The 25,998-nt window shown below is 41.5% G+C and overlaps 3 protein-coding genes across 19 annotated transcripts in view; 2 read left to right on the top strand and 1 right to left on the bottom strand.

Annotated features, from left to right (window-relative positions):
- The window catches only part of nbeaa (neurobeachin a), a 105,710-nt gene extending 95,116 nt beyond the window's left edge, over positions 1–10,594 (top strand). For 10 of the 16 annotated variants that reach the window (XM_085420782.1, XM_085420770.1, XM_085420776.1 and 7 more), the window contains 21 exons: positions 239–405; positions 944–1,068; positions 1,154–1,300; positions 1,763–1,899; positions 2,032–2,149; positions 2,330–2,432; positions 2,514–2,629; positions 3,428–3,540; positions 3,798–3,938; positions 4,046–4,165; positions 5,372–5,524; positions 5,658–5,822; positions 5,900–5,989; positions 6,585–6,777; positions 7,219–7,290; positions 7,659–7,814; positions 8,159–8,329; positions 8,521–8,622; positions 8,799–8,995; positions 9,108–9,259; positions 9,359–10,594. In XM_085420782.1, the coding sequence (XP_085276908.1) occupies positions 239–405; positions 944–1,068; positions 1,154–1,300; positions 1,763–1,899; positions 2,032–2,149; positions 2,330–2,432; positions 2,514–2,629; positions 3,428–3,540; positions 3,798–3,938; positions 4,046–4,165; positions 5,372–5,524; positions 5,658–5,822; positions 5,900–5,989; positions 6,585–6,777; positions 7,219–7,290; positions 7,659–7,814; positions 8,159–8,329; positions 8,521–8,622; positions 8,799–8,995; positions 9,108–9,259; positions 9,359–9,449 (2,829 nt within the window). In that variant the 3' untranslated portion in view covers positions 9,450–10,594. Of the gene's footprint in view, positions 1–238; positions 406–943; positions 1,069–1,153; positions 1,301–1,407; positions 1,441–1,762; positions 1,900–2,031; positions 2,150–2,329; positions 2,433–2,513; positions 2,630–3,427; positions 3,541–3,797; positions 3,939–4,045; positions 4,166–5,371; positions 5,525–5,657; positions 5,823–5,899; positions 5,990–6,584; positions 6,778–7,218; positions 7,291–7,658; positions 7,815–8,158; positions 8,330–8,520; positions 8,623–8,798; positions 8,996–9,107; positions 9,260–9,358 lie in introns of all 16 variants that reach the window. The other 6 variants (XM_085420779.1, XM_085420778.1, XM_085420772.1 and 3 more) reach the window with 2 other exon arrangements.
- A 1,095-nt stretch (positions 10,595–11,689) lies between these two features.
- Positions 11,690–23,561, bottom strand: sertm1 (serine rich and transmembrane domain containing 1). 2 transcript variants are annotated; one of them, XM_085420767.1, is made up of 2 exons: positions 23,304–23,561; positions 11,690–14,987 (listed from the first exon to the last, which is right to left on the bottom strand). In XM_085420767.1, exon 2 carries the CDS (start codon positions 14,980–14,982, stop codon positions 14,641–14,643), a length of 342 nt encoding a protein of 113 aa, XP_085276893.1. In that variant the 5' UTR covers positions 14,983–14,987; positions 23,304–23,561; the 3' UTR covers positions 11,690–14,640. The 2 variants fall into 2 exon arrangements, with proteins under 2 accessions (XP_085276893.1, XP_085276894.1); XM_085420768.1 differs by lacking the exon at positions 23,304–23,561 and adding an exon at positions 16,776–16,873.
- The window catches only part of ccna1 (cyclin A1), a 25,799-nt gene continuing 16,666 nt past the window's right edge, over positions 16,866–25,998 (top strand). The window contains exons 1-2 of the mRNA XM_085420766.1: positions 16,866–17,218; positions 19,222–19,303. The gene's annotated coding sequence lies outside the window, so the exon portion shown is untranslated. The remainder of the gene's footprint in view (positions 17,219–19,221; positions 19,304–25,998) is intronic.

The following is a 25,998-nucleotide window of genomic DNA, read 5'->3' as shown; positions in this document are numbered from 1 at the left end:
TTTTACATTAGATTGCAATTGACAGTTTCGGAATAACTTCAGATAAATCTTGTTAGCATATGTGCAATATAAGATAAGCAGTTATCCACGCGTGTATCGGCCTGATGTGTAAATACTAAGGATCCTCATCTGATCACCTACTGACTCCTTGTTAGCACCATGTCCTCGTCACAGTAATGGTCCACGGTCTTACTGTTTCTGGTCCTTGTTTAACTTTCCACGTCCCCTTCTCCTCCAGTCTAACTGTGCGCAGTACGCTGCAGACCGAAGGGAGGAGGAGAAAATGTGTGATCACCTCATCAGCGCCGCTAAGCACAGAGATCATGTGACTGCTAACCAGCTGAAACAGAAGATCCTCAACATCCTGACCAATAAGCACGGAGCATGGGGAACAATGTCACAGAGGTAGACCATCACTGTGTAATCTCACGAGCGATCCCTGCAGGAGTATGAGTAAGGAGTCAGATTTTGATATAAATTAATGAAATGGGTAATAAAAATGTGCAGTATCTGACTCCTAATATATTTACTGCCTGGAAGCATCAAGAGACTGATGTCCTTATTTTGTTTTAATGCACTTCAGCATTTGCTCATCCAGACCTTCCTACAGGCTGGCGGCCACATGTGATGTAACATGTAACATCTAACCTTATCCATCCTTCATCCGTTATGCCACTATTAAAGAAACTGTTGGTTGTTTACAGTTCATAACTCAACAATATTTGTTCTTCCTCTTTATCTAAAAGCCCGTTATTGGTGTTTGTAGAGTTGGAAAAGCCCTCATGGTCAAATGATGCCCTTTATCCTAATAACGAGGAACCTTTTAGACTGTAGGAAATTAGTTTGGGTGGTTTTTAGCATAAACGTCACATATAACGTCATCTCTGTCTTTAGACAAGTGCCTCAACTGAAATTGCTCATCTTTTTTCCTCCCGACTTTCAGCCAATTACACGACTTCTGGCGTCTAGACTACTGGGAGGACGACCTCAGGAGGAGGCGGAGATTCGTGCGAAATGCCTTTGGATCTACTCACGCCGACATGCCGCTCAAAGCTCTCGATGAGTACAGTCAGTAATGTTTACTAACATACAAATATTGCTTTGTTTTGTTTTTTTCCTGCATATTCTAACATGCTCACTTAAACATAAACAGGTACAGAAGACGAGGAGAAGGGACTCAAAAAAAAGAATTTCCGGAGTCAGTCGGTGGTCACCCAAAACCCGGAGGCAGAGCTCATGCTGGAGGGAGACGATGACGCTGTTAGTCTGCTGCAGGAAAAAGAGATCGATAACCTCGCTGGTAAGAAACAAACAAACACACACACACACAGACACACACACACACACACACACACAGACTTTGTTACAGTCCAGCTGAACAATAAACTCTCTGACTCTTGTTTTTAGTACGTTTTCGTCCGAGACTTTTTATCTCCAAAGGCAAGTTTGACATTTGAAAGCTTTGCAGCTAATCTAACCGTCTGGCTGATTTATCTCACAGAAGATTAAATCACAATTCACTAAAAACTGATGCAAATCAGATCAAACACCTTGTTTAATCCAGTGATTCCTCCCTGGCTTTCATAACCGATCGGTTGTTTCCAACAGAGGGGAAAGAAGCCAATGATTGGTCAATCTTAACTAACATGAAATGACCCTAATGTGCTGTTTTATATTCTCCTGTGATCATGCTTATTGGCATGACCCGGATACTTGTATAACTACCGATAGTAATGCCTGACCCTTGAATTTGTCCCCACAGGTCCGGTGGTTCTGAGTACTCCAGCTCAGTTGGTAGCACCAGTGGTGGTGGCTCGAGGCACTCTGTCCATCACTACTACTGAGATCTACTTTGAGGTAGATGAAGAAGATACTGCGTTTAAGAAGATGGACCCTAAAGTAAGAACAAATCATTTTTCTTTATAAGTGATCAGTGCACAGAAAGAGAGAGGAGGAAAACCGGTAAATTACAGGGTTAACTTATAAGTCTTTCTTTGTGCTTTTTTTCCCAATAATGTGCATCTTCATTAGGTGCTTGCCTACTCGGAGGGTTTGCATGGCAAATGGATGTTCAGTGAGATCCGAGCTGTGTTCTCCAGACGATACCTGCTACAGAACACTGGACTAGAAGTCTTCATGGCCAACAGAAGTAAGTCTCCAGAGTTCTTACTGAAACGATCATACTCACAGGTGACACTGCAATTAACCCGCTTTAGTATAGAATGACTACACTACCTGATCTGTTTAAATGTACTCTTGGATATTAGCTCAGTGTTAAGTGAGTGGTTCATTTTAAATCAGCATTAACTGTATCTTGTTCTCCCTCTAGCATCTGTGATGTTTAACTTCCCCGACCAGGCCACCGTTAAACGGGTTGTCTACAGTCTCCCGCGGGTCGGTGTAGGAACGAGTTATGGTCTGCCACAGGCCAGGTATGCACAGCTCTGTCTTCGAAGGGCAATGCCAAGATTTGATAAATGGAGAATTACATTTCGTGTGTGTGTACATTTCAGGCGGATTTCCTTGGCCACTCCTCGCCAGCTGTTCAAGTCATCCAACATGACGCAGCGCTGGCAGCGGAGAGAGATCTCTAACTTTGAGTACCTCATGTTCCTCAACACTATTGCAGGTGAAGTCCACTTTAAATGAGCGCTGACTCTTCTACCTCTGGACCTGTCAATGATATACGTGTGAACAGAAGATCGGTCAAGCACACAAATCTGGCTGATATGTCCAAACATTTCTGCTGAGTCATACGGACATTTCTTATTCACTGTGAAGTTTTTTAGCAGTTTAAACTTATTTGGTTGCTTCGATTGCCAAGGATAGAAAACGCACACTTCCATTGTGTATTTCCTTCATTGGTGATTCTATAAACACTTTAATGAAGAGGGCAGACAAAGAAGGTGACAGATTTGTAATAAGATGAATGCTTTGTCTGCAGTTTGCCAAATTGTTCTTTATATACTAGAAAACAGATTTAGAAAAATGAATAAAACCACTTGTTTTAATACATATTGAGATACTGAGTAAGTGTCAGAAGCACACAAAGAAACTGAGTGAATATTTGTTTAACTCCTGACATCATTTATCAACAGTTTGTACTTTTATCTCTCTGCTTGACTTTCTTTTTTTTTAACTAAAAACATGCGTCTTTAGTTAATGTGTGTATAACATTTCATCTGGGCTCAGCGGTTCGTTAATATTTCAGCACGAGTCCGGCATAATGGATGTGTAAGATTTTAAAATATTTATAGCAACGTTTCTTTTCCCAGAGTAACATTTACACAGACATTTTATAGTTTGTTATAATCTAAGAGTAGTGTGTGTGTGTGTGTGTGTGTGTGTGTGTGTGTGTGTGTCCTTGCAGTTTATAACAAGACTAACGCCACACTGTTGTCGCTGATGGCTGTTGTGTCTTCTGCAGGGAGGACCTATAATGATTTGAACCAGTACCCTGTCTTTCCTTGGGTCTTGACCAACTATGATTCAGAGGAGCTCGATCTCACACTACCGGGCAACTTCAGAGACCTTTCCAAGGTTAGAGCTCCCACCCATAAAACTCTTTATGCACCTTTTCCAATTTCCTGCGTGTGTGCTACTTGGAGATGCTATCAACTCAAATGAATCAAAGTCACAAAATAGCATTTACGGTACATAATGTACCAAGGAATAGCACAAATCTCTCCTTATCACATCCCCACCAAGAGCGTATACACCCCGCTATGCAGAAGAACGCTAATGTGTGGTTTCTCTTCAAAGTATTCATCCAGTTATTTCTCTCTGATTTCTTCTAGCCAATCGGTGCCCTGAATCCCAAACGAGCAGCATTTTATGCTGAGCGCTACGAGACATGGGATGACGACAGCGCACCTCCTCACCACTACACAACCTTATACTCCACAGCTCATTCAACACTGATGTGGATGCTCAGAATAGTGAGTGCCTACTTAACACACTTATAAACTGGAAACGGCTAACTAAACACACGCCAGACACTCAGGGCTGCTTTTCACATGAACGTGTCTGTTTTCTGTTCCTGTAGGAGCCCTTTACCACATTTTTCCTCAGCGCTAATGATGGTAAGTTCGACCATCCAGAGAGAGCCTTTTCTGGCATCGGTCGCTCGTGGAGGAACTGCCAGAGGGACACGGCTGATGTGAAGGTAACGTGGAACAACCTACTGAAGTGACTGGTTTGAGGTTGTTGGACTAGATGTATTCAACATAAAATCCATCCGCACTGAGACCTAACACCAGGAGCATGAAATTATGATTTTCTTCTTTCATTTCCAATTTGAAAGTATTTAGAAGTGGCCTTATGGCCTCAAGTGGTTAACATATTTGTTTTGCATATGAGGAAAGGTCCTCAGCTTAATTCCAGGAGGAGGCACAACCCCAGTTTTAAGGGTTTGCAAGTCAGCGGTGGTCGCACTCCAGGATAAATGGGAGTTTTGCAGGGAAGGAAAAGGCATCTGGTGACAAATCTGTGCCAGATCAGACATGTGGAGCCGTTTGCTGTGGTGACCCCTTGGGAAATAAGGGAGCAGCTGAAAGTACCATATGTGAAATATTTGATAATAATTTGCTAAAGGAGCGTCAATAATTGATGTGGATTTTTCTTAGATCCAGTTAACTAAAGCAGCAGCATAGCCTGTTATTATACTGAGAGTGCAGAGGGTGGATTGTTAGATGTTCACCAGGCTAGGTATTTTGTGTGATTTTGGTTTGTTGGCTGTTTGTTTCTGATCTTGGGGTGTTCGTTTTATAATATAACAATTTCAATGTTTTTTTATATGAAAATGCATTGAAATTAAATTTAGCTTCCACTAAAACAACAAATAACGAGTTGGTTTTTTACATGTAACAAAGAAATAATTATACTGTAAGTAATTTTAAGTGCTGCATAATTATTTTCAAGTACTGCATAATTTTCTGGTAATTTGGCAGAAAACAAAATAATATTTTGCCATCTTACAGAGCAAGTAGGCTGTACCTGTGTGTGGGCTGTATTATAGAGTGGCTTAACCGAAATTGTTTCTGTTTTATTGGAAAGGAGATACAAATTATACTGTAAGTAATTTTAAGTACTGCTTAAGTAATTTTCGGTATTGTTTAATTACCTGGTAATTTTGCAGAAGAACAATATTTCCCCATCGTAAGTAGGCTGTACTCTTCAGGTCTTTATTTTTTCTATTTATTTAATTGTGCTTTTTTGTTTATGATGTACTCAAAATCAGTTACAATATCATTTGTGTCTCCTTTCCAGTAAGATATGCAGACATTAAGCAAGCTTAAGCCACCACATGGCACAGCATGCTCCTCAAAAAGAGGCAGTGACTGAACAATGTGTTTTTGCTCGTGTCCATAAGGAGCTGATCCCAGAGTTCTACTACTTGCCCGAGATGTTCGTCAACAGTAATGAATATGAGCTCGGGATGCGCGAAGATGCAGTTCCTGTAAGTGATGTGGAGCTTCCCGTCTGGGCCAAGAAACCCGAGGATTTTGTTCGCATTAACCGCATGGTGAGAAAAACAGAGACTTGTTTTTTTTAATACTAAACCTGGAAGTTTTGTTTCTTTTTTTTCTTTGCCTCACCTTCAAATCTGGAGATAAACTGCGAATATTCTCTCTCTCTGATTCTTTCCCTCTCTCCAGGCATTGGAGAGCGAGTTCGTGTCGTGCCAGCTTCACCAGTGGATTGATCTAATATTTGGCTACAAGCAGCGAGGGCCAGAAGCGGTGCGAGCTCTCAATGTGTTCAACTTCTTATCCTACGAGGGAGCAGTCAACCTAGACAATCTAGATGCTGTACAGCGTGAGGTTTGTTGACGATTATCATTAAAGTGCAGAAATCGAACTTGTGCGTGGTAAGCCCATCTCTTCCTCTCTGATTCCAGCTGATTGAGGCCCAGATTCAGCTTAGTGGTCAGGTGCCCTCCCAGCTGCTGATCGAGCCACACCCACCTCGGTCCTCCGCCATGCACCTGGTGAGATACCTCAACAGCCTTAGCACATCTTGGCACGCACTTACAGACAAACACCTGATGAAAACACCAAGTCAACTGTAGGAGCGCTGCAGAGCTACTGAGCTAGCAGTGCTTTGAATCTTCATTGTTTTCATTTATTTATCATATTTTTAAAACATTTCTACCCAGTGCATCAATTATTTTTAGTCCGCATTCTCCGAGAGGAATAGCTTCCATTAGCAAGATGTAAGCTATTTGAAGTTTTATTACATACAGTAGTATGTAATGGTGTTTGTAGCCTCTCTGTAGTCCCTGCTACTCTCAGCAGCATGAGGCCTCTGCTTCTCTACATCAGAGCCATCAATGTCAACCCAAACCCGTCAGACCCCGAGCCCTCAGCAACCGGTGCATCCGCCTCCTTTCCTAGACCTAGAGCCGCCCTCAGTGTGTGTACCTGCTCTGACCCTGTGCTCCCACTAATATACCGTTTCCCCTGCCGTCCCTCTGTCCCATCTGTTCTGTCTGTCCCTCTCCCTTCGTCTCCATCCCCCTTCCTCCAACCTACCCTCTTGCCCTTTCTCTCTCTCCCTTTCTCTTTCTCTGTCTGTCTCACCAGTGTTTCCTTCCCCAGAGCCCTCTGATGTTTAAGGATCAGATGCAGCAGGATGTCATCATGGTGCTCAAGTTTCCCTCCAACTCTCCCGTGACACACGTCGCGGCCAACACGCTCCCCCACCTCAGCATACCAGCAGCCGTGACGGTCACATGTAGCCGGCTGTTCGCCGTAAACCGCTGGCACAACACTGTCGGTGAGTGTACGTTGATGGAAGTCCGTGTAAAATTTAAATTATTAAAGAATTTTTGCGACTGATTTCCCAAAGCCGGTAATGCTTGTATACTTACAGCTGAGCCTGAAGCATTTGCTCTTGTTGTTTCATAATGCCCTTTAGTCCTGTTTTGTTCACACCCTCGATGTTGACATAGAAATATTTGTTAATTAAAGCTTCAATTAACCTTATTAATGACCTCATTAGCGCAACAGACTACGTGTAATTAATCATGGTAATGTGATTATACAGGATCACGGGCAGCTTAAGTGGCTTTTAGTACCGACTGCCACACGAGGCACTTAATTTTTAATGTACGCTTGCATCAGAGCTCCCATCAGAGAGCACTGGATCAGGCCTTCTTCACCACTTGAAGATGTGCGTATGTATGACTGTGTAATATTTGTGCCTCAAACCCTTCAGGCCTCCGTGGAGCTCCAGGATACTCCCTAGAACAAGCTCATCATCTGCCCATTGAGATGGACCCTCTCATTGGTCAGTTCTCACACATATTCACAGCATTTTATCCATTCAAAAAGTTATAGATGCAATTTATGTCGTATTTTATTGACCAGAGGTGGGATGTGGCCCAGATGCAGATCTGAATCAAGGAGTTTTTAATATTATAGGTTATTGCAGAATTTATCACAGATGCTTATATGCAGCTCTTGTTTTTATATAAGCAGTTGCAGACCATAGTTTTGATACACATGTTCTGTAAGTAGATAAAGGGAATTTCCAGATCACTGGGGGAGCTGTGGCCAAAAGCATCACGTGATGCATCGGGAATTTAGATATACGGTTAACCATTTTCCATTTTTCTGCCCTCATTAGCCTGATTACATCTTTTTCTTCCCATGTAGCAAACAACTCAGGCGTGAACAAGCGTCAGATCACTGACCTGGTGGACCAGAGCATCCAAATTAACACACACTGTTTTGTGGTTACTGCTGATAACCGTTACATCCTCGTCTGCGGCTTCTGGGACAAGAGCTTCCGTGTTTACTCCACAGAAACTGGTTGGTTTTTGTATTATTTATAAGTCATGTCAAGCACTAAGTACAGCAAGCATTTCCTCGAGGCTGTCAGCTTCCTTTTTGAAGCTTAAATTTATGATTCTGTCAGAGTCTTTGCTTTGCATGTTTATTAATTTATTACATAGAAGAGATGCAGGCTTTTTTGGAAATACATGCAGGCACATGGAGGTAGATGCTGTTTTTACTGATCCTCGGGTTTAAAAGGAGACACGGCTTGATTAAGTTATCATCACGAAGCATTTTTATCCCACCGTCGCCTTCCAGGAGTTTGATAAGGAGAGGCACACACACGTTGGCAAACTTGTCTACCTCCCTGCTCTCCACAGGAAAGCTGACCCAGATAGTTTTTGGCCACTGGGATGTGGTGACGTGTCTGGCTAGGTCAGAGTCTTACATTGGAGGAGACTGCTACATCGTGTCAGGATCCAGAGATGCCACTCTTCTTCTGTGGTACTGGAGTGGGCGGCACCATATTATAGGGGACAACCCTAACAACAGTGAGTGGTGAAATGGTGGATACAGAATGTGTGCAAGTTAACTAGTCGTTGTTTGGGACATGAGTGCATGAATGCGCTTCAAGGTCAAACATTAAGTTGAATAATTAGAGCATGTTTATTGTATATTTACAGCAATGGAAACATTTTTACTGCAAATGTAGTGGTTTGACTCTTAACTGTGTTTTCCTCAGGTGACTATCCTGCTCCCAGAGCAGTACTGACAGGACATGACCACGAGGTGGTGTGTGTGTCCGTCTGCGCGGAGCTGGGATTGGTTATTAGTGGAGCCAAAGGTTTGTACATCTTTATATGTCTTTGCCCAGAAGAGGTTTATTTGCAAATAAATATTTAATTTAATTATAAAAGATGCACATCAGAGAACAGTGGCGTGGACGCAGTGAACGTTAATCACAGTGAATGTTGCTTTTGCCAAAGCTTTACACTATCTTGCTTTGATCTTTTCCCTCAGAGGGCCCGTGCCTCGTCCACACTATCACAGGGGACCTGCTCAGAGCCCTGGAGGGTCCAGAGCTGTGCCAGCAGCCACGCCTCATCTCGGTGTCTAGCGAGGGACACTGCATCATCTACTATGAGAGAGGCCGCTTCTGCAACTTCAGCATAAATGGAAAACTGCTGGCACAAATGGAGGTCAACGATTCGACACGGGTAAAGCTGTCAGGGTTACTCGAATGCAAACATTTTCATACACTGGTGTTCGCAATATTCAGCCATAAACCAAGAGCTTCTTTTAACTTGGACTCTTTTTTTTCTTTTCCAGGCAATCCTGCTAAGTAGTGACGGGCAGAATTTGGTGACAGGAGGCGATAATGGAGTTGTTGAGGTGTGGCAGGCGTGTGACTTCAAACAGCTTTACATCTATCCGGGCTGTGATGCCGGAATCCGTGCCATGGACCTATCACACGACCAGAGGTAAAACAGGAAGAGGACAAAGACTGCGTCACCTTTGTGATGTGATTGCAAAAGTTTCGATGGTTCGCAGATGTGATTTACTGTGTTCTCTGCCCTCAGGACTTTGATCACTGGCATGGCGTCTGGCAGCATTGTGGCATTCAACATAGACTTCAACCGCTGGCACTACGAACACCAGAACAGGTACTGAGGACAGTGCGAGGAAGAGGACGATGGAGGGAGGCGAGGAGGTGATGCATTCTGCTGTGTATCTGCAGCACAGGGGAAACTACAGGTTCAGAGACGATGGAAAAACAAGTACCGGACCTTAGGCTGTATTCCCTTGTGAAGTTCACTTGATTTTAGGATGCGACAGCGCTGGTGGAAACTGCTTCCTCTGTGCATACGTGTATGTACGCGCACACACACGTGTGTAACCACAGACACTTAATACCCAGAAGATACACACCAAAACCTGCTAATAGAATAAGAAGACTGCAGAGTGGGGAGGGGGAGGCAAGGTGAGCAGATATTGTAGAGGTCTTTCATACCTGTACCACTCACAGGACTGGTACATTTGCTGTTCCTCAAAGAAATCCTAGGTTTTCTTTTCTTTTCTTTTGGCTATGTTTAACATTTTGTTCTTTACTTTTCATTTGAGGAGATGCCAGCACATCGCTTATTGGGTGGATAATTAATGAAATATGTATCTAAACTGATAAGAAATGGTCAGAAATGAACTAGCTCTACCCATTGTTCAAAAACAGGTGCTATTGGCTTGATCTTAAATTCACCCTTGAAAAATTGCTTAATCTTGTTTAATTTCACCTGTTTTATTCTTTTCTTTTCTTTTTTTGAATATTCATTTAGGTTTTTTTTGTTCTTTACCCTCAGCAGGCTTAAATCAGATTTTTATGTAAATAAGGCTCTGCTTCCTTCAGAGTCTACACTTCTACTTTCACTACACGAACTGCGCTTATCACCTTTAATTTATTAATGACTTGCTGTATGTAAAATACTGTGTAATAATTATTATAATGTTGACAAGGCTGATGGTAATAACGGTGGTAAATGTTTTGCCAGGGAAGGTAATGATAAAGAGGTCTTACCAGTGCCACCAAGGATGACGAACACAAGACTGACATGATTTCCTTTGTATATTTGGTGATCGTTCTGTCAAATATGTACATATAGTCTCGGTTCAGGCTTGGCGGGAGACTTGATCAGCTGAATAAGACTGGAAGCGCAAACTTTCACTTACCCACATTTGTTGATTATTTAAAAAAAAAAAAAAAAAGAGAGAGAGAGAATCAAATCAATGTAAAAGTTTTGTTTTGTATTTGCACTTTGCACCAATCACATATCATTATTTATTAGCTTGGTTCTTTCTGGTCGGCTGCCATTTCGTTTAGGTCCATTTTCCTACGGGATAATTTGTGCATTGATGTTTGTATTTAAAACGTTGAGCTCATCTGTGATTATAAGTTTTACAACCTCACAGTTGTAAGCAATATCATGATTCTGTAGCTGATAGAGGCGGGGCGGAGGGCGGAGAGAGAGGATGAAATGTGAGATGTACCGTATGTGTGAAGCCATCTTGATCAAATGCGCACATGCACATACTCTATCGACAGGTTCAACTTACGTATCCAAAAAAAGGTTAAATATTTTTGGATCTATGAAACCCTAAAAAAAAAACTATTGTATTCATGTTTTATTGCAAAGATGTAAAATATGACGTGTGAGTTGGAAAAAAAATCATGATAAGAAAATAAAATATGCAAAGAATTTGATGACTTGGCTTTTCATTGATCACAACCGTGTATCACGCGTACATTTATTGCCATTTTGAGTGAAATCTTACTTCCATAAATGCGATTTCTAGTTAAAACGCTGCATTTTGCACACACTTGTCATTCGTTGAACTACCTGCTGTTTTTTTTTCTTTCCTGTTTGTGAAAATAGCAACATCCTGCATCACAGACATCAATACCCTGTTAGTAGTACAAAATTACCACTTTCAGTTTTCAGCATTTCCTGCATTGTTCTTTTCTAAAGAACCCATTTAAACCTACTCCTGTGGAGCTTCTTCAAATAACACAGGAACAGAACAGCCGTCCTCACTGAAAGTTGTCACAGTGATTATACAACCTGAAATTTCACAGACGACATTAGAGGTTCAGTTTTATCTATTTTCTTTTATTTCACCAGTTTAAAATAGTCATTTGTTCTCATAGCTGAACATCTTTATGTGCAAAATTAAACTAAAAGCTAAAATTATACACTAGTTGTTGAATTTGTGAACTTTCGCTGTGAAACTATAAACAGATTATTATTTTACTGCTTTGCTGCAACTCTTAAAAAACACAATCTTGCTTGCTTGGCTGCTTATAAAAAATGGCCACACATTGCTCTCATCAAACATCATTTAATAATTTGATTCAATTCAGTTTTATTTATTCATTAAGCAGCCTGAACTGTTAATACAAGGCAGGATGGATCCATGCATCGTTTTTCCAATCTTCTGTTGTGAGCCCTTACCAACTGTAGCTTCAGTTTCAATTAAATTCCATTTTATTTACATAGTGCCAAAACACAACTTGCCTCAAAGCGCTTTATAATGTAAAGACTACAATAATAAAGAGAAAACCCCAACAATCAGATGACCCCCTGGGAGCAAGCACATGGCAGCAGTGGGAAGGAAAAACGCCCTTTTAACAGGAAGAAAGAAATTGTTTGTTTTCTAATAAAGTTTCTAAAACGCGCCTTTCATATTCACCCAGTGCATCAAATGTAAGTCACTGACCGGCCATTGGGAGTAACTTGGGGGTTCAATGTCTTGCCCATGGACACTTCAGTAAGCCACTTACTTACATAAGCCACTTACTCTGTGATACTAGGTCTGCAGATTTTAAACATGCCTCAGCTCTTTGTTCATAAATATATAGAATATATATCTCTTTATGTTTTAAGTGCTTCTAAATAAGAGAAACATTGGTTTTGATAAAATTTACATGCCAAACAGTTAAAATGACCAGGCAGTAGAAAATAACACTAGTTTAAGTATCAATTTATGCCACTAAAAGTGAATTTTATAGTCTAAAATTATAAATGAAATATTAAAATGATATGACTTAATTTTATACTGAAACATTTTGATTTCTATTTTTTTTTTTTTATTAGATTTAAAACTAATTACTTTAAAATGACCAGAACTTTACAATCTGATTGACTGACTGACCTGGGTGTTTATTAATCCGATTACAATAAGAAATATAGTAAAATAACAAGGCTATGGTCACTATTTTAATATTAAAATTAATACCACCTCATGTTTTAAAAGAATCTGTATTTGAATGTTCTATTTAATGCTATCAATGTTACCTGGAAATATTTGCGGTAGTTATTACTTTGTAATAACCTTAAATCAGGCCAATATGTTTACATATTATCATATTGTAAAACATTAACTGTACAATTACAAACTACACTTACTTTTATTTGCACATTATCAGCCCTAGTTATTAATCTCTTTATTTATACTTTATACTATACTACATCTACCATTGCTCACCTAAAAACTACGTTCAATACCGCACTCTATTTATGGTTATTATTGCTTTATTACTATATTGTGTACCCACTTTTGTTTCCACTGAGCTGTATAGCCACCGAAAATTCAATTATTAAGGTCTTGTATACCTAATTATGGCATCTTATTGATGTATCTAGCACAGTTTTTATAAAGATATTACCAGAATTGGCCAAATATTAATAATAAAAGATGAATGGATACATATTTTTGTATATATTTTTGGGTTGTATGTGGCATTTTTTCAATCATTTGAAAAAAAATTAAAATCCAGGGATTCGTGGATTGGGAAGAATGAGCTGAAGTGAAACTACAGCAAAGCTAATAATTACATCCAATTTGTTTACAGTATATTTGATGCTTTATCTTATGCTTAGTACTACAGCCATTTTCCTAATTTTGCAAGACAAACAAATCCATTAACACCTCAATTATAACTGGAATGATAAACGAAAGCATTGCCACTAATCTCTTTTTTAATTAGTGTGATGTTTCAGCATGTATAGAAGTTAAAGGGATTTTGTGATTAAAGTTTATACATGGGGGAGTGCTGAGTCTGTCAGACCGTACCACTTGAAATACACAGATTAATTGGAGAACAGTGAGGATTTGTCAAGGAGTCTGACAGCTCTGGCTGTTTTTATTGCTTGCGGCTGCCATCTGTGAGCCTTTGTGGTCTTTACAGTTTATTGACTTTTCTGACAAAGTGTGGCAAAGATGAATGAACCGTTTTCAAATAATTCTCTCTGTACGTGCCATACATTTTTGTCACAGTGTCAAAAAGACTTCAACTCACAATATTAAAAAAATAACAAACAAGTAAATGATGTATTTTCAGAGTAAACAACCATTTCTCTAACCGAAGCCTGGAATAAAAGCTGATGGCAGCACAGAGCTGCTGTAGTCTCTATGGAGACCGGGATCGGACGCCTTATAAATTGACAGGCAAGAGTGGTAATCTGTCGCGCTGGTAGACCTGTCTTTCAGGCTCGGAATTTCCTCTTGTAGTTGATGGCACTTTTGACCTGGCCTGTCTGGAGCTGGAGTCCGTGGGTGCCTGTCTGTCAAGTCTCCAAGCGTCATTTCTTTCTTACCTTCACATCCACATCACCGTTATCGGTCCTCTTCTTGTGCAACCTCCTTTCTTCATACTTTGAATGATTACAAGCCTGACGTGATCACAGTTTGGATGTATCTTGCCTTTTCATTTCCAAAACCTTACTGAACAGCTGAGACACATCTATGTACTTCATGTACAAAGTTAAAGAGCTTTAATAGGATTTTTATACCGAGTTTGCAATGTAGTCTACAGACATTATGAAGCATGCTGTACAAAGCTTCACTTCAAACAATAGTATTTCTTCTAAGTTGAACACGAGTGCAATACGAGAAATGACAAAAAGAAAAAAGAGGAGAAAAGATAATGAGTCCCTCATTATGCTGTTCCCCGCAAAGGGAAAGCAGAATCTCAGATTCATTTGTCTTAATTGTGAAAGTAAGACTCAGAAGGGTGCATTCACACTCACCCTTCAAGACCTCTTCATCACATTATGAGCAGATATTTCCCCTGTGCCTATGCAGATTGCATGGCCCCGCCAGAATTAGAATATGCATGCACGGACTGTAATGCCATTATGTCAGCTTCTTTGGGGCTGACAAAAGGTTTTTGTGTTTGTATGTCACAGTGAGGAGGTGCTGGACCTCTGTGTGCTTTATATGTGTGCGCATGCTTGCCTTTGTTTGCATGGGCATGCACCAATGAGAGCACATGTGCATATGTCTGTACTGTATGTGCTCCCTCCCACATCCCTCAGGTGGAGAGTGCAGAGATGGTGGACCTCTGAGATGAGATGCTACATATCTCCATGTTGGTGAAGGAGCTTCCTCCCTCGCTGCTGCAGTCGGGGACAGAGGAAGAAGAGGAGATGATGTTCTTGAGCCTGTGTAGGGAAATGACGAGCAGCGTCAGAAGGAACACCAGCAGGCCGAGAAAGAGCCATACATAAACATAAACATTCCCTGGACGCCCCGGAGATGAGGCGGCCGCAGATGTGGAGGCAGAGGTCGGGGAGAAACGGAGGAAAGTCCCATTGTCTACTGACGAGATTCCGGTCTCATTTTGGTCCATCAACGGAACGTCAATCCCAGACATCCTGACTGTTGTTTCGTCATGGAATAACAAGAGAGACAAAAGGAAGAGGAGGGAAATTTATTGAGGAGCAAAAAGACGTTTAGTTTAAAAATCCAGTATTTACAAAAAGCCTTTAAAAAGTGATTTCTCTTTGTCTGCTGAAGAATGGGAGATGCTTCCTGATGCCCACACCCTCACATAATCCCAAACAGCCTTGGTTGGAAATGATCAATTAAAAAAAGGATTTTTGTTCAGATTAAAAGTCAGGAAGCTTTTTGTTTTACTTTATTTATGCCGATGACACTGCCATGAACAGCAGGGGGAGTGCTTGTCTTATTGAATGCCTGTCAGGCTCGGTGCCCAAAGCTGTGCGTGCTCATAAATGAAGCCATCCTTATCTGATGAAATTAAACCCCTTATAATCAGCTTTCACAAAGACAGATGAAAACCAATCCTCCTCCACTGTATATTAATATTGTTAATAATATTCCATCACAAATTACTGCATGGCACGAAACTGGCGAGGAAATGCGAGCGACCGCTGGAGGAGCAGTCAGAGTCTTTGTGCTGGTGAGACACAGAGGGGAAGGGGGCTGTGCTGAATTTGGGTTAGACCAGCCTTGTGTCTTGACTTGATCTATGACAGCAGAGGAAAGACACTTCAAAGCGAGGAATAAATGACCATGACCGGTATGAAAGCTAGAGGTCAGCAGCACACTTTTCATCTCCCAGTGGTATGAGCTCAACTTCTTTCTTATCTTCTGTTCCTGGCCTCCTTTTCTCCCCATTTTTTATAGCCTACATTTCAGCATGCCCCATATGTGAGCCCGGCCACTCGTGCGATATTGAGGCTGGAGAAAATTATACTCCTGCCTTTTGATCTGCAGTAATAACCTCTGTTAATCAGATCAGTGCTGCTGAAAACTGCGGAAGTAGCTACAATGTAAAAACATGTTAGAAACTGGAAGGTTTCACTTTAAATGCTTTGCCATTTCATTTCATTATGATGTTTCATTCCGGAAATTGGGAATGTTGCTCTGACAATATTAATAAAAACATTATAAACTTGTCTCAGTGTCACAAAGTGTTCTCTCAATTTTGTAGTTTGCTGCTCAGACACCAAATCAGTTTGATGTGGACTAATAATCATTTATTTAACCTGACCAATGAACACTGTGTTTTAAATTTAATAATACTACAAAGGGACAGTTAGCTAGTAGATTTAACCTTCATAAGCTAATTAGTTAACTAAGCTTGAACTAGCTGCTTGTTATTCTGAATTGGCAGAGATTAAATGATGCAAGTTGAATAGCTAGTGAATGCAAGTTATAAGCATTTTCAATCTATTAAACGCTCATAATGCTACATTGTTACAGTCATTAGTATTTTTTATATATTATTATACACTGATGAATCCCAAGCAGCAAACCCCTGGGTCTGAAAAATGATAATACAGACGTACAAAACTGAAATTCTTCAAATGGACATTTGAGCAACTGAAGTCCATGCTAACCTTATGGAAGCTTCTTTTTGACACTATTTTGATTAATTAATTGCATTTTTCATCAGTAGGCCAAAAGTTTTGGTTAGTATCTCAAGACATTCACACTAAATTTTAAATAAGTCATCTCTAAATTTGGATTTACCCAGAAGTGACTACAAACTGCAAGCTACTCAGTGAAAACTTGAAATATTGAGAAATTTCTACTTCTGTTCGATCCTGTTTGTTATCTAACAAATAATTCCCTGTCATGCAGTTGATTAAGTAGCACACAGTAAACCGAAAGTTAAAATCTTATTAGCAAGTTGCTTACATCTAATTAGCCATTTGTGGATAGTCTTAGCAAACGAAGTTTGCTAAAACATTAGCTAACAACTGATGCTTATTAGCTTAGCACTCCATGCTTTCTTTCATCCATCCGCTTCCGCTTCTCCTTTTCAGGGTCGCGGGGGGCGCTGGAGCCTATCCCAGCTGTCATAGGGCGAGAGGCAGGGTACACCCTGGACAGGTCGCCAGTCTGTCGCAGGGCCAACACACAGGGACAGACAACCATTCACACTCACATTCATTCGCACATTCACACCTAGTGACAATTTGGATTATCCAATTAACCTATCCCCACAAGCTGCATGTCTTTGGACGGTGGGAGGAAGCCGGAGTACCCACGCAAACACGGGGAGAACATGCAAACTCCACACAGAAAGACCCCGGCAGTGCTAACCACTGTGCCACCGTGCTGCCTTTCTTTCAGATAAGGTAATAAATGGTGGGAGGTGTAAAAGATTAGGCTCCTTTTTGATAAAGTTTACAGTTAAGGCTGCCTGCCCACTTTTTTAAGAGCTTCATTTTATCCACTGACGCTTTGGAAAATCATTACTCAAAGAGTTATAAGACTTGAACCAAGCCAATAAGCTACTAAGTGAATATGACCATTAAAAGATTTGATTTGGATAATAAATAAATAAATAAATAAAAGAAAGTGAAAAGACTGTGCAACTTAAATACATTTGGCAGTGAATGAACTAATCATGCCAAAATGCACACCAAATACCAGCTTCCAAAGGGACTAACTTCAAGCCTTCACGAATGGAGTTGTTTTCATCTAAAATATTGTATACTACTACTACGTCTAATAATAATAATAGTTTTGTGTGTATATATATATATATATATATATATATATATATATATATATATATATATATTATGTGTGTTGTGTGTGTAGTTAAATATTGATATGGTGCTCCTAACTGCATCCACCGCTCTCACTTTCTAAGATTTTGCGCTCTCTGAAGTTTAAACATTTCCATGATAACAGTAACCTCCACCAATCAAAGAGATCTCTGTTTCAGCTGAGGATTGTGGGTAGAGTTCTTTTCCACAGCACTGCAAATTAAACACTTTTTTATTAATAACACAAAGTTGATAGGTTTCCACAGCAACACATAGCACCATGCCACAATGTTCCACTTAGTAACAGTGGATAGCTGAATGGTTACAATATAGTGACTCCAAATCAAAATCCCAGTGGGGAAAATGAGGGGGATTTTCACTTCTGGAAACTCACTTTTCTACTTTCTTCTTTACTTGACTATATTCTACATATTGCTGAATAGTTTATGTTTTGTCCTTGTCCTCCACTATGCTCTCCTGTCGTGGCCTTGAGGCTGGTTCTACTAGAGGTTTCTTTTTGTTAAAAAGGAGTTCTTCCTCCCCACTGTCACCAAGTGCTTATTAATATGGGATCATCGGATTGTTTGGGTTTTCTGTCTAATATCTGAGTTATGTACCTTACAATGTAAAGCGCTTTCAGGCAGTTGTTAATCTGAGATTGCTCTGTATAAACAAAACTGAACTGAATGTGCAAACCAGTGGGTGACAAACAGTGGCTATATCCATCTTTTATATACAATCTGTTTTGTTGCACAAAGTTTCAGATAATTTCATTTGGTACAAAACTTTCTGTGATGATTTTTGCTTATGAAGTTTGGCAATTTGGCACTCCATTCCCAGAATCTTTTCTTCCCTACGTATTCACTCCATTTTATTCTCTTACTGTCTCTCTCTGGATGGTACATTTGGCAATAACTCTAGCTCTCTTTAATTTAAAACCCAAACTACCTTCAGGGAGATGCACAGCATAATGAGGAGGAATGAGTTGGGCTGCAGCCTTTCTGTGATTGCGTGCTCTCTTGCCCTAACTCTGTATTCTTTATCAAACGCTCCCAATGGTTGTCCTGGCCCAGTGAAAAACTGTCTTGCCGCTTTTGTTAGCTTATAGTGCCTCTCTTTTTCCCCCAGACTCTTTTGGAAACTTGTATTGATATTCCCTGCACACGCTGCTCACATTGCCTTTCATTGCTTCTGCTGTCTTTTTGCAATGCATCGTTCTCTGTACTGTTTTCTCTCCCAACCTGACATCTTTCATTTAGTGCATAAAATGTTTTGGTCACATTAGATTTCCAATATATTGAGGTAAAAAAAATGTCAGTAATTAGTTGTGTATACATCTGAAACATCCCCAAAAACTTGCCAGTGAACTCCTGCCTACTTATCTATCTTCAAATCTCTCTTCTTCTCCTTCTTCTCAGCCACATTTCCTCATCTTACCTGTTGGCCTCATCTTTCCATACCACTCTTTCCTCCTCTGTATAGGTTGTTGATTTTAATGATATGTTGTTTTGAAATTTGCACTGAAGCTTGTTCATTGTGAGCTGAAGTGGCTGATAATTGTGCTTAATGATGCTTTTTGTATCCAGGCAACGATGCACGCTCAGTTCTTTTTTTCAAGCTAATCTACTTTAAGAGGGCAGGCCATGCAGTCCTTCTGACTCTGGAGAGGTGAGCCATACACATGCACACACACACACATGCACACACCCGCCTACATATAATAAATACCAGTAGCTATTTTCCTTAGGAATTGCTGCAAATGTAGTACAGAGAACACAGAGGACTAATTGGGAAAATGAGCTATCTTTATACAGGAAAATTATATGAATTTTAAAAGTGGCTTGGCTTTCACGTGTTGGAACATGAGTTGTTTATTCCTGCCTCCAGTGAGTCAGCAATCTCACATCACATGCTTCTGTTAACAAATTTATGGTTTTTCTTCCTTCTGAAGGTTACACTAAATTCACATTTTAGTGTCAGGTAGAAACCCAAGTCATTGACTTTATGTATCAAGTCTGTTGCAAAAGTTTTCTTTGTTGATCCTTAACTGCATCCAGAGTGATGTAGTGCACAAGTGTACGAGATCCCAGAAGGCTGTCAGCAAAAATATTTACACTGTGTTAAGTTAAAATTTTAAGTGGCCTTCGTCTTATCTCTTGTTTTTCTCTGGTTGTGCTGGATCTGGGTTTTGTATAATGTATAATGTTTTGCTGCAATCAGGCCTTGCTCACTATTCATTCTGCTGACTTTGGACAGATCGTTGGTTATTTGCCCTTGAGCCTACACCTCCTTTCTCTGACAGGGGGTTAAAGATAAAACGCTGGCTGCTGAAGATGGACTTAATTTCTTTTGCCTGTTTTAATGTGTGCGCTTTATTCCCATCTTTTTATGTGTCTCCCACAGAGTTGTCGTCTCAAAAAATGATGTATCTGCTCAGTAATTCATGATTTTTATTAAGATTGCTCATAAACATGGATATCAGATATTCAAGCCCATTTTGGGGGCAAGAGGCATGCTTAATACCTCATGAAAATCCTTACATCATTACAAATAAACAGGATTTATTTTCTAGGTATAAGGTCAGCAACATAATTAAAAGCTTTGTGATCTTAAATTGTTGCTCAGAGAGACACTTTTTTTAATAGACACAATATAAAATTTTTTTCTATCCATGCTGTCAATGTCTTCCTATTCTTGCCACATCTCAGATTCACTGAAGTGTGATCTGGACTGCTCTCACACCTCCCTCTGAGCAGAAGCTGCTTTTTTAAAGCCAGAATGGCCCCTCTGTCCTCTGTTGGACAGCCTCTCCAACAGAGAATGAACACCACTGCTGGTAGCTGCTCCTCTGAGAGGAAATAGGATGAGTGAGGGCCGTACCTTGAGGCTGGACATCAGCAAACTTTACTTGACATGACTTACATCTCTGTCCTTTAATACTTTTCTCCCAGTTTTATTCCCAGTCAGGGTTGCACAGAGTTCAGCACTGTGAGACTGTTCTGCCTTTTAGTCCTCTTATTCTCATGTTTCCTCTTGAGTCTAGCAGCCTGGAGCTCATCAGTGGGTTCTTGCTGAAGTGCTCTCTTTTTTTTGCTCTCTGATATGACTTGTGTCTGATTAAGTATTTCAGCTTTTTATTCCTATAGCAGCATTGGTTTCTGGGCTTTGTCATGAACTTGAAATATGTTCTGTATAGACACGGCTGTCTGCTGCACACTTCAGCAAATTTCTCTGCGTATCTTCACTGTTGCTTTCTTAGACTTTATATTTTTGCCACTGGTCTATCTCTATAGACAGTGAGCCTCGATTCCCAAGGCTCTCTCTTTTTCCTGATCAAACTCCTTCTCTTTGATCTGCACAATTTCTCGAGGTATCTCCTCAAACAACCTCATCCTCTGCTACTGGAGTATGTTCAGCCAAACTCCTTCTGAGACACGGTGCCGCGTAGCTTCCCGTGCTCCACTTTCTCAATCTGTTCTTCACCCAACACCCTCCTAATTTTCTCATCATCTCTGTGTAATCTTCTTCACGGTCACCATTCAGCTTATGCCTCTGCCCATTCGTCCCCATCAGCCCTCTTGTCCTATTTTGCATGTTTTCATTTCTTAGTGCGTATCGTCTTTTTTTTTCTTCTATGCTTGTTGATATTGCTGGACAGTGCACGTCTTTGCAGTTTTATACCCGATGTGTCGATAAAATCATAGAACAAAGCAAATCTTACTGTGCTTTCTTGTAAGCCTTGTATGAGTCTAATATTAATTACTTGATTAATAAATGTTCAGTCTTTACGCAAGTCTTTTTTTTTTTCACATTCAGCACCATTCATGCTCATTCAGGGCCAAACAGAGACAGCCTTGGAGCCTCTCTGCAACTTTTTATTAAACCTTGTGGTGTCCGAGAAAGAAAATAGGCCCGGCCATTGCTGGAATTTTAACAATCCATGCATGCGGCTTATGCAAATATTTACTAAAACTGAAAGTTCCCACTGAGATGGATTCTCGTGTTTGTTTAGTTCTGGTACTAGCCCTTCACTTCATGAATAATGGACAACATCCATGTGTTTCAAAATGTCATGGCATTTGGACCATATTCTTTTGTGGAAGTGTGTGCATGTGTGTCGATGCGCACATACTTTTTCATGCACGAAAAAGCACACAAGAGGAGCCAAAAAAAAACAGAAATCCTGGGGATATACATTGTATTGGAGGCATGCAACACTTGCACATGCGTATGTATACTTCTATAGTCCAAATAGCAGATTACCAGGAGATAAAAGTAACCTGGATTTCAGCCATGCTACGTATCTTACATTCAAAGCCAGATCAGCTGAAAGCAGACCTAAGCCTCACCACATGAATTCCAATTTGCTTCTGCAGTTGCAAATACCACAGATAACGCACAAAGGGTCAGAGATATGCAGGAATGATGAAAGTATGAAGAAACAGATGTTACAATATTCACCAGAAGCTGTAAACCGTTTCTCCGCTCTTCTTGTTTAGCATGACAACAAACATCATCTCCAGTTTTTTGTGCACTTAAGCAAAGCATTAAAAAAATGTGCACAAATATAAACATAACTGAAGAGGCTCCAGATTTAGAAAAAGGAGGAGTTGAACTGACTGCAAAACTACTAAAGAGCAAACTGCAGCTTCTATTCTGAGCTTTTTACATTTCAATAGCAAAATCTCGAAGCGCACCTGACTGCACTCAAAGCTTTACTGGGGGTCGTGCCCCGGTGTTCAAGCTGCTATCTGATTCTCTCAGATATTCAGGGCATGAAAGTGCTGCTTTCAAAAGGCCAAATTGGAGTGAGATCTCAAAGGTGCTGCGAAGGGTTTAATCTAACTGACAATAAGGTAGCATGAGTTAACCCACGAGCAGACAGGAACAGTGATCATCATGAATAGGAAGCACTGGACGATTTTTTTGGTCAGTGGCCAGTGTGGATAATGAGCTCCTTGCTTTGATGTTTCACTGTGTGTATGTGTGTGTGTCTGTTAGTTCATCCCTGTGGTAAAGTGTATTTTTACACCTCATTCTCATATCTGTTAATTACTCCTGATATTTCTGAGCGCCGTGGCATAAAACCCGATGCTGAGTTACTCTGCCTGTGCAGCTCATTTACTCTCTGATTATTATGATGAGCTGAGTGAGTCATACATCAGTTCAAATGCAAACAAACCCCGCTCTTGTCAGGATTGCTCTGAAAGGACGCTTTCCTCACCCTCTTGGGGGGAACAATTGCCCCACTCATCGCTTGTCACGCTTTTCCTCCTTTTCCCAACTGTCACACCGGAATCCCGCTCACCTTCCAAGTTGGTGACTAAAATGAATTCTTCCCGCCATGCATGCGTACATCTCGCACACTTTTCCTTTTAAATCTCTCTGACTTTGACAGAAAGGCTGCCGGTGACAGCAGCTTCACCGCAGCTCTGCGGGTGTTGATAAACCATAAATAAAGTTGTCTGTGAATGAAGAGATGAGTTCAAGCTGAATAATCTCTCTGTGTTTAGCAGGATCCTTCCTTATAGATCTCATCAACAGATTCCCTGCTCTGTCTGGTTCATTATAATAATTTGGAAAAATGTTGTAAAATAAAACAAAGTAGCCTGAAGCATCAGCAGCATGCATGCAGTTGCTGAGAAAAGAAAGAGGAATAGATACAGACCTTTATTTTTCTTATGTGAAGCAGCTGCTCCTCTCTCACGTTGTGCAAAAATCCATCTCTTGTTTGGTCTTTCAGCCGAGCAAACCAGATCTGTTGCCCCTCAGAGCTTCCCTGTGAGCCTCCCCTCTCCCTCTCTCTCTCTTGCTCTCTCTCTCTCTCTCTTGCTCTCTCTCTCTCTCTCTCTCTCTCTGTCATTCAGTGTGAAACACGGCCGCACAGGCTCGTCAGCCAGAGACGAAGCAGTCACATATGGGTCCCTTCTAGAAATGGAGTGACACATATAAAAGGCCTACAACAAAAACTGTGGCTGCTTAAATGTACTGACACTTCCTTTCCTTGAGAAGCAGCAAAGATGGGCAGAAGAGAGGAAATTTTAATTCCATCCTCACCTCTCTCCCCTTTCCACTTCTCCGTCTCCACCCTCCCACTTTTCTCTTTGCTTGCTCATCAGCTTCAATAACGATCACACCAACGATCAGACACATTCACAGAGCAGTTAATAAGCTGTTCGCGAAGCCTGTTAACGCCACACCACAAGTTGTCCGACAGACACGCAAGTAAATGAAATGACAGTTTTAGCCATTTTAATACATTTCTGTCATTGTGTGCTCAAACACACAATTGAGCCGCCTTTGCTTTGGCTCTTCCGTTTGTGTGAGGGACACACGGCCCAGCTCTGTGCTCTCAGCTAAACTGTGTCAGTAGACAGCATCCAGTGGTGAGTAATAACCGGCTGCTGTTGTGGAGAGGCAGACCGAGCTGTTTTTTTTTTTTTTTTTTTTTTTAAATGACATCAGAAACAGCAGTATGCGACATTACGTGATGGCAGAGCTTCAGTTCATCCTTTGTCATTTTTTTTTTTTTTTTTTTTTTAATAAATAGGACAGGGGGAATGAATGAGAGAGAGAGGGGGAGAGAAAGAAAGAAAACCAAAGGGGAGAAGAGACGGTGAGAAGGGGGGGGAAGAGAGAGAAAAAAAAAACAAACTCCTGGGTCACCTGTATGGAGAAAAAAAACAAAAAAAAAAACAAACAAACAAAAACAAACAGAGGAGACAGCAAACAACAAAGAGCAACATAATAATAGAGAAAACAAAGCACCATCACAATAAACTAGCTAGTCATAGATATCAGTATTTACTAAGTAATAAACGATATTGTGCAGCACGCAAGATAGACAGCGCACAGTGTGCTTTGAGGCAGCAGCCAAGAAAGCTTTAGTCCGCGTCTGTGAATACCCATGTGTGCATACCTGTGTGGATCAGCATGCTTGCATTCCAAAGGTTTCTCCATGTAATGATCTGCTAGGGAGTGTGGGGGGGGCCACAGCCCCGTCCTCCAGGGTGTGAAGCGGGTATGGAGGAGATCAAAACTCCAGACATCCAGAGGCCCCCAGAACACAAGAGACCATGGAAGACCAACAGAGGGGCAGCCGCGCCACTGTTCCAGTAAGAGCTGAGGAGAGTCCCAGATGAGGGCTCGCCCAGCAGCCGCGGAGCAGAAGTCAGGGGGAGTTGCAGTGACGCGCCCGTGAGCTCCGCCGGCCCCCAGCTGCGCCTGAGTGACCGAGCCCTAGGCCGAGAGGCCGGGGGCACCCCACCTCCAAAGGGGCCCGAGCGAGCCCCAGGCCCCAGGCCCCGACAAGCGGCCGCCAAGGAGTGAGCCGGTGTGCACCCGGACGCCCACCCCCAGACACAAAGAACCACCAACACACCGACACCTGAGGGAGTCCGCCACCGGCAGGGGAAGTGGTGGTGGGTGGAGATAGGCCTCCAAACCTTGGAGGGCCTGAGGTGTCCCCAGAGAGGTGGCGTCTGATACCCAACCTGACATATAGACACAGACATACAGGCACACACAGACACAAACATCCATTCCCACCCTCATGCTCTCATATGCACTCACTCCACACTCAACCAACGTGGAGACAGACATAAAGAGACGCTGTACACACAATCACACTCCCCAAGCGTACTCTACAAACCGGGTCTAGGTACCCTTGCCCCTGGAGGGGGGAATTGCACCCAGACCCAGGTGGTGTTACCCTTTTCCCTGCGGTGGGGAGAGGCAGACCACCCCGACTCCGCAGCAGCAGGGAGGCCCCACACCCCAGACCGCAGTCGGACGGCCAACTCCTCCTACTAGCCCTCCCGCTCCAGCAGGCCGCAGAGAATGGGGGTGGGAGAAGACTCCAAACCTCCCTCCACCCGCTCATTGTAGTGTTGATGCATATGTGTTCTAAGGTGCAATTAAAACCCAGGAGGGCATGGAGCTACCGAGCTGTTTAAATGAGACCCCAGACCTGTGGATGAATGAACAACAACAAAAAAAAAAAAACGTGTGTTGGGGGGGGGGGGGGGGGAGCCCAAGTGGAAAGTCGTAGCATTCAACATCTCTTTCTCACCTCCCTTCATCTTAAAGCTCTTATCTCGTGTTTTCACTCCCGTCTCTCTTCTCTCTTTTTTCTCCTTCACCTCCTCAAACCAGTTAGCAGCGGCTAAGCGCATCTGTTCTGGTGAAAAGTCTTTTTATGTGAACTGAGTATGGACACATGCCGCAAATTACACATGAAACGAGGCGCCTTTTTAAAAAAGGCTTCCCATAACTTATCACTTGCTGTATTTCATCGAGTGATGAAACAGAGAGGATCGTATTCTCGACAAACTATGTCGATTTATAAGCAGGAGAAACACTCT

Source organism: Rhamphochromis longiceps, linkage group LG10, assembly GCF_057381845.1.
Source record: "Rhamphochromis longiceps isolate RC_006_pf linkage group LG10, R_longiceps_female_GT1.1, whole genome shotgun sequence".
NCBI classification, from domain to species: Eukaryota; Metazoa; Chordata; class Actinopteri; order Cichliformes; family Cichlidae; genus Rhamphochromis; species Rhamphochromis longiceps.
Note: the sequence above shows the minus strand (reverse complement) of the source record. Positions and strands in the feature narration are given on the sequence as shown.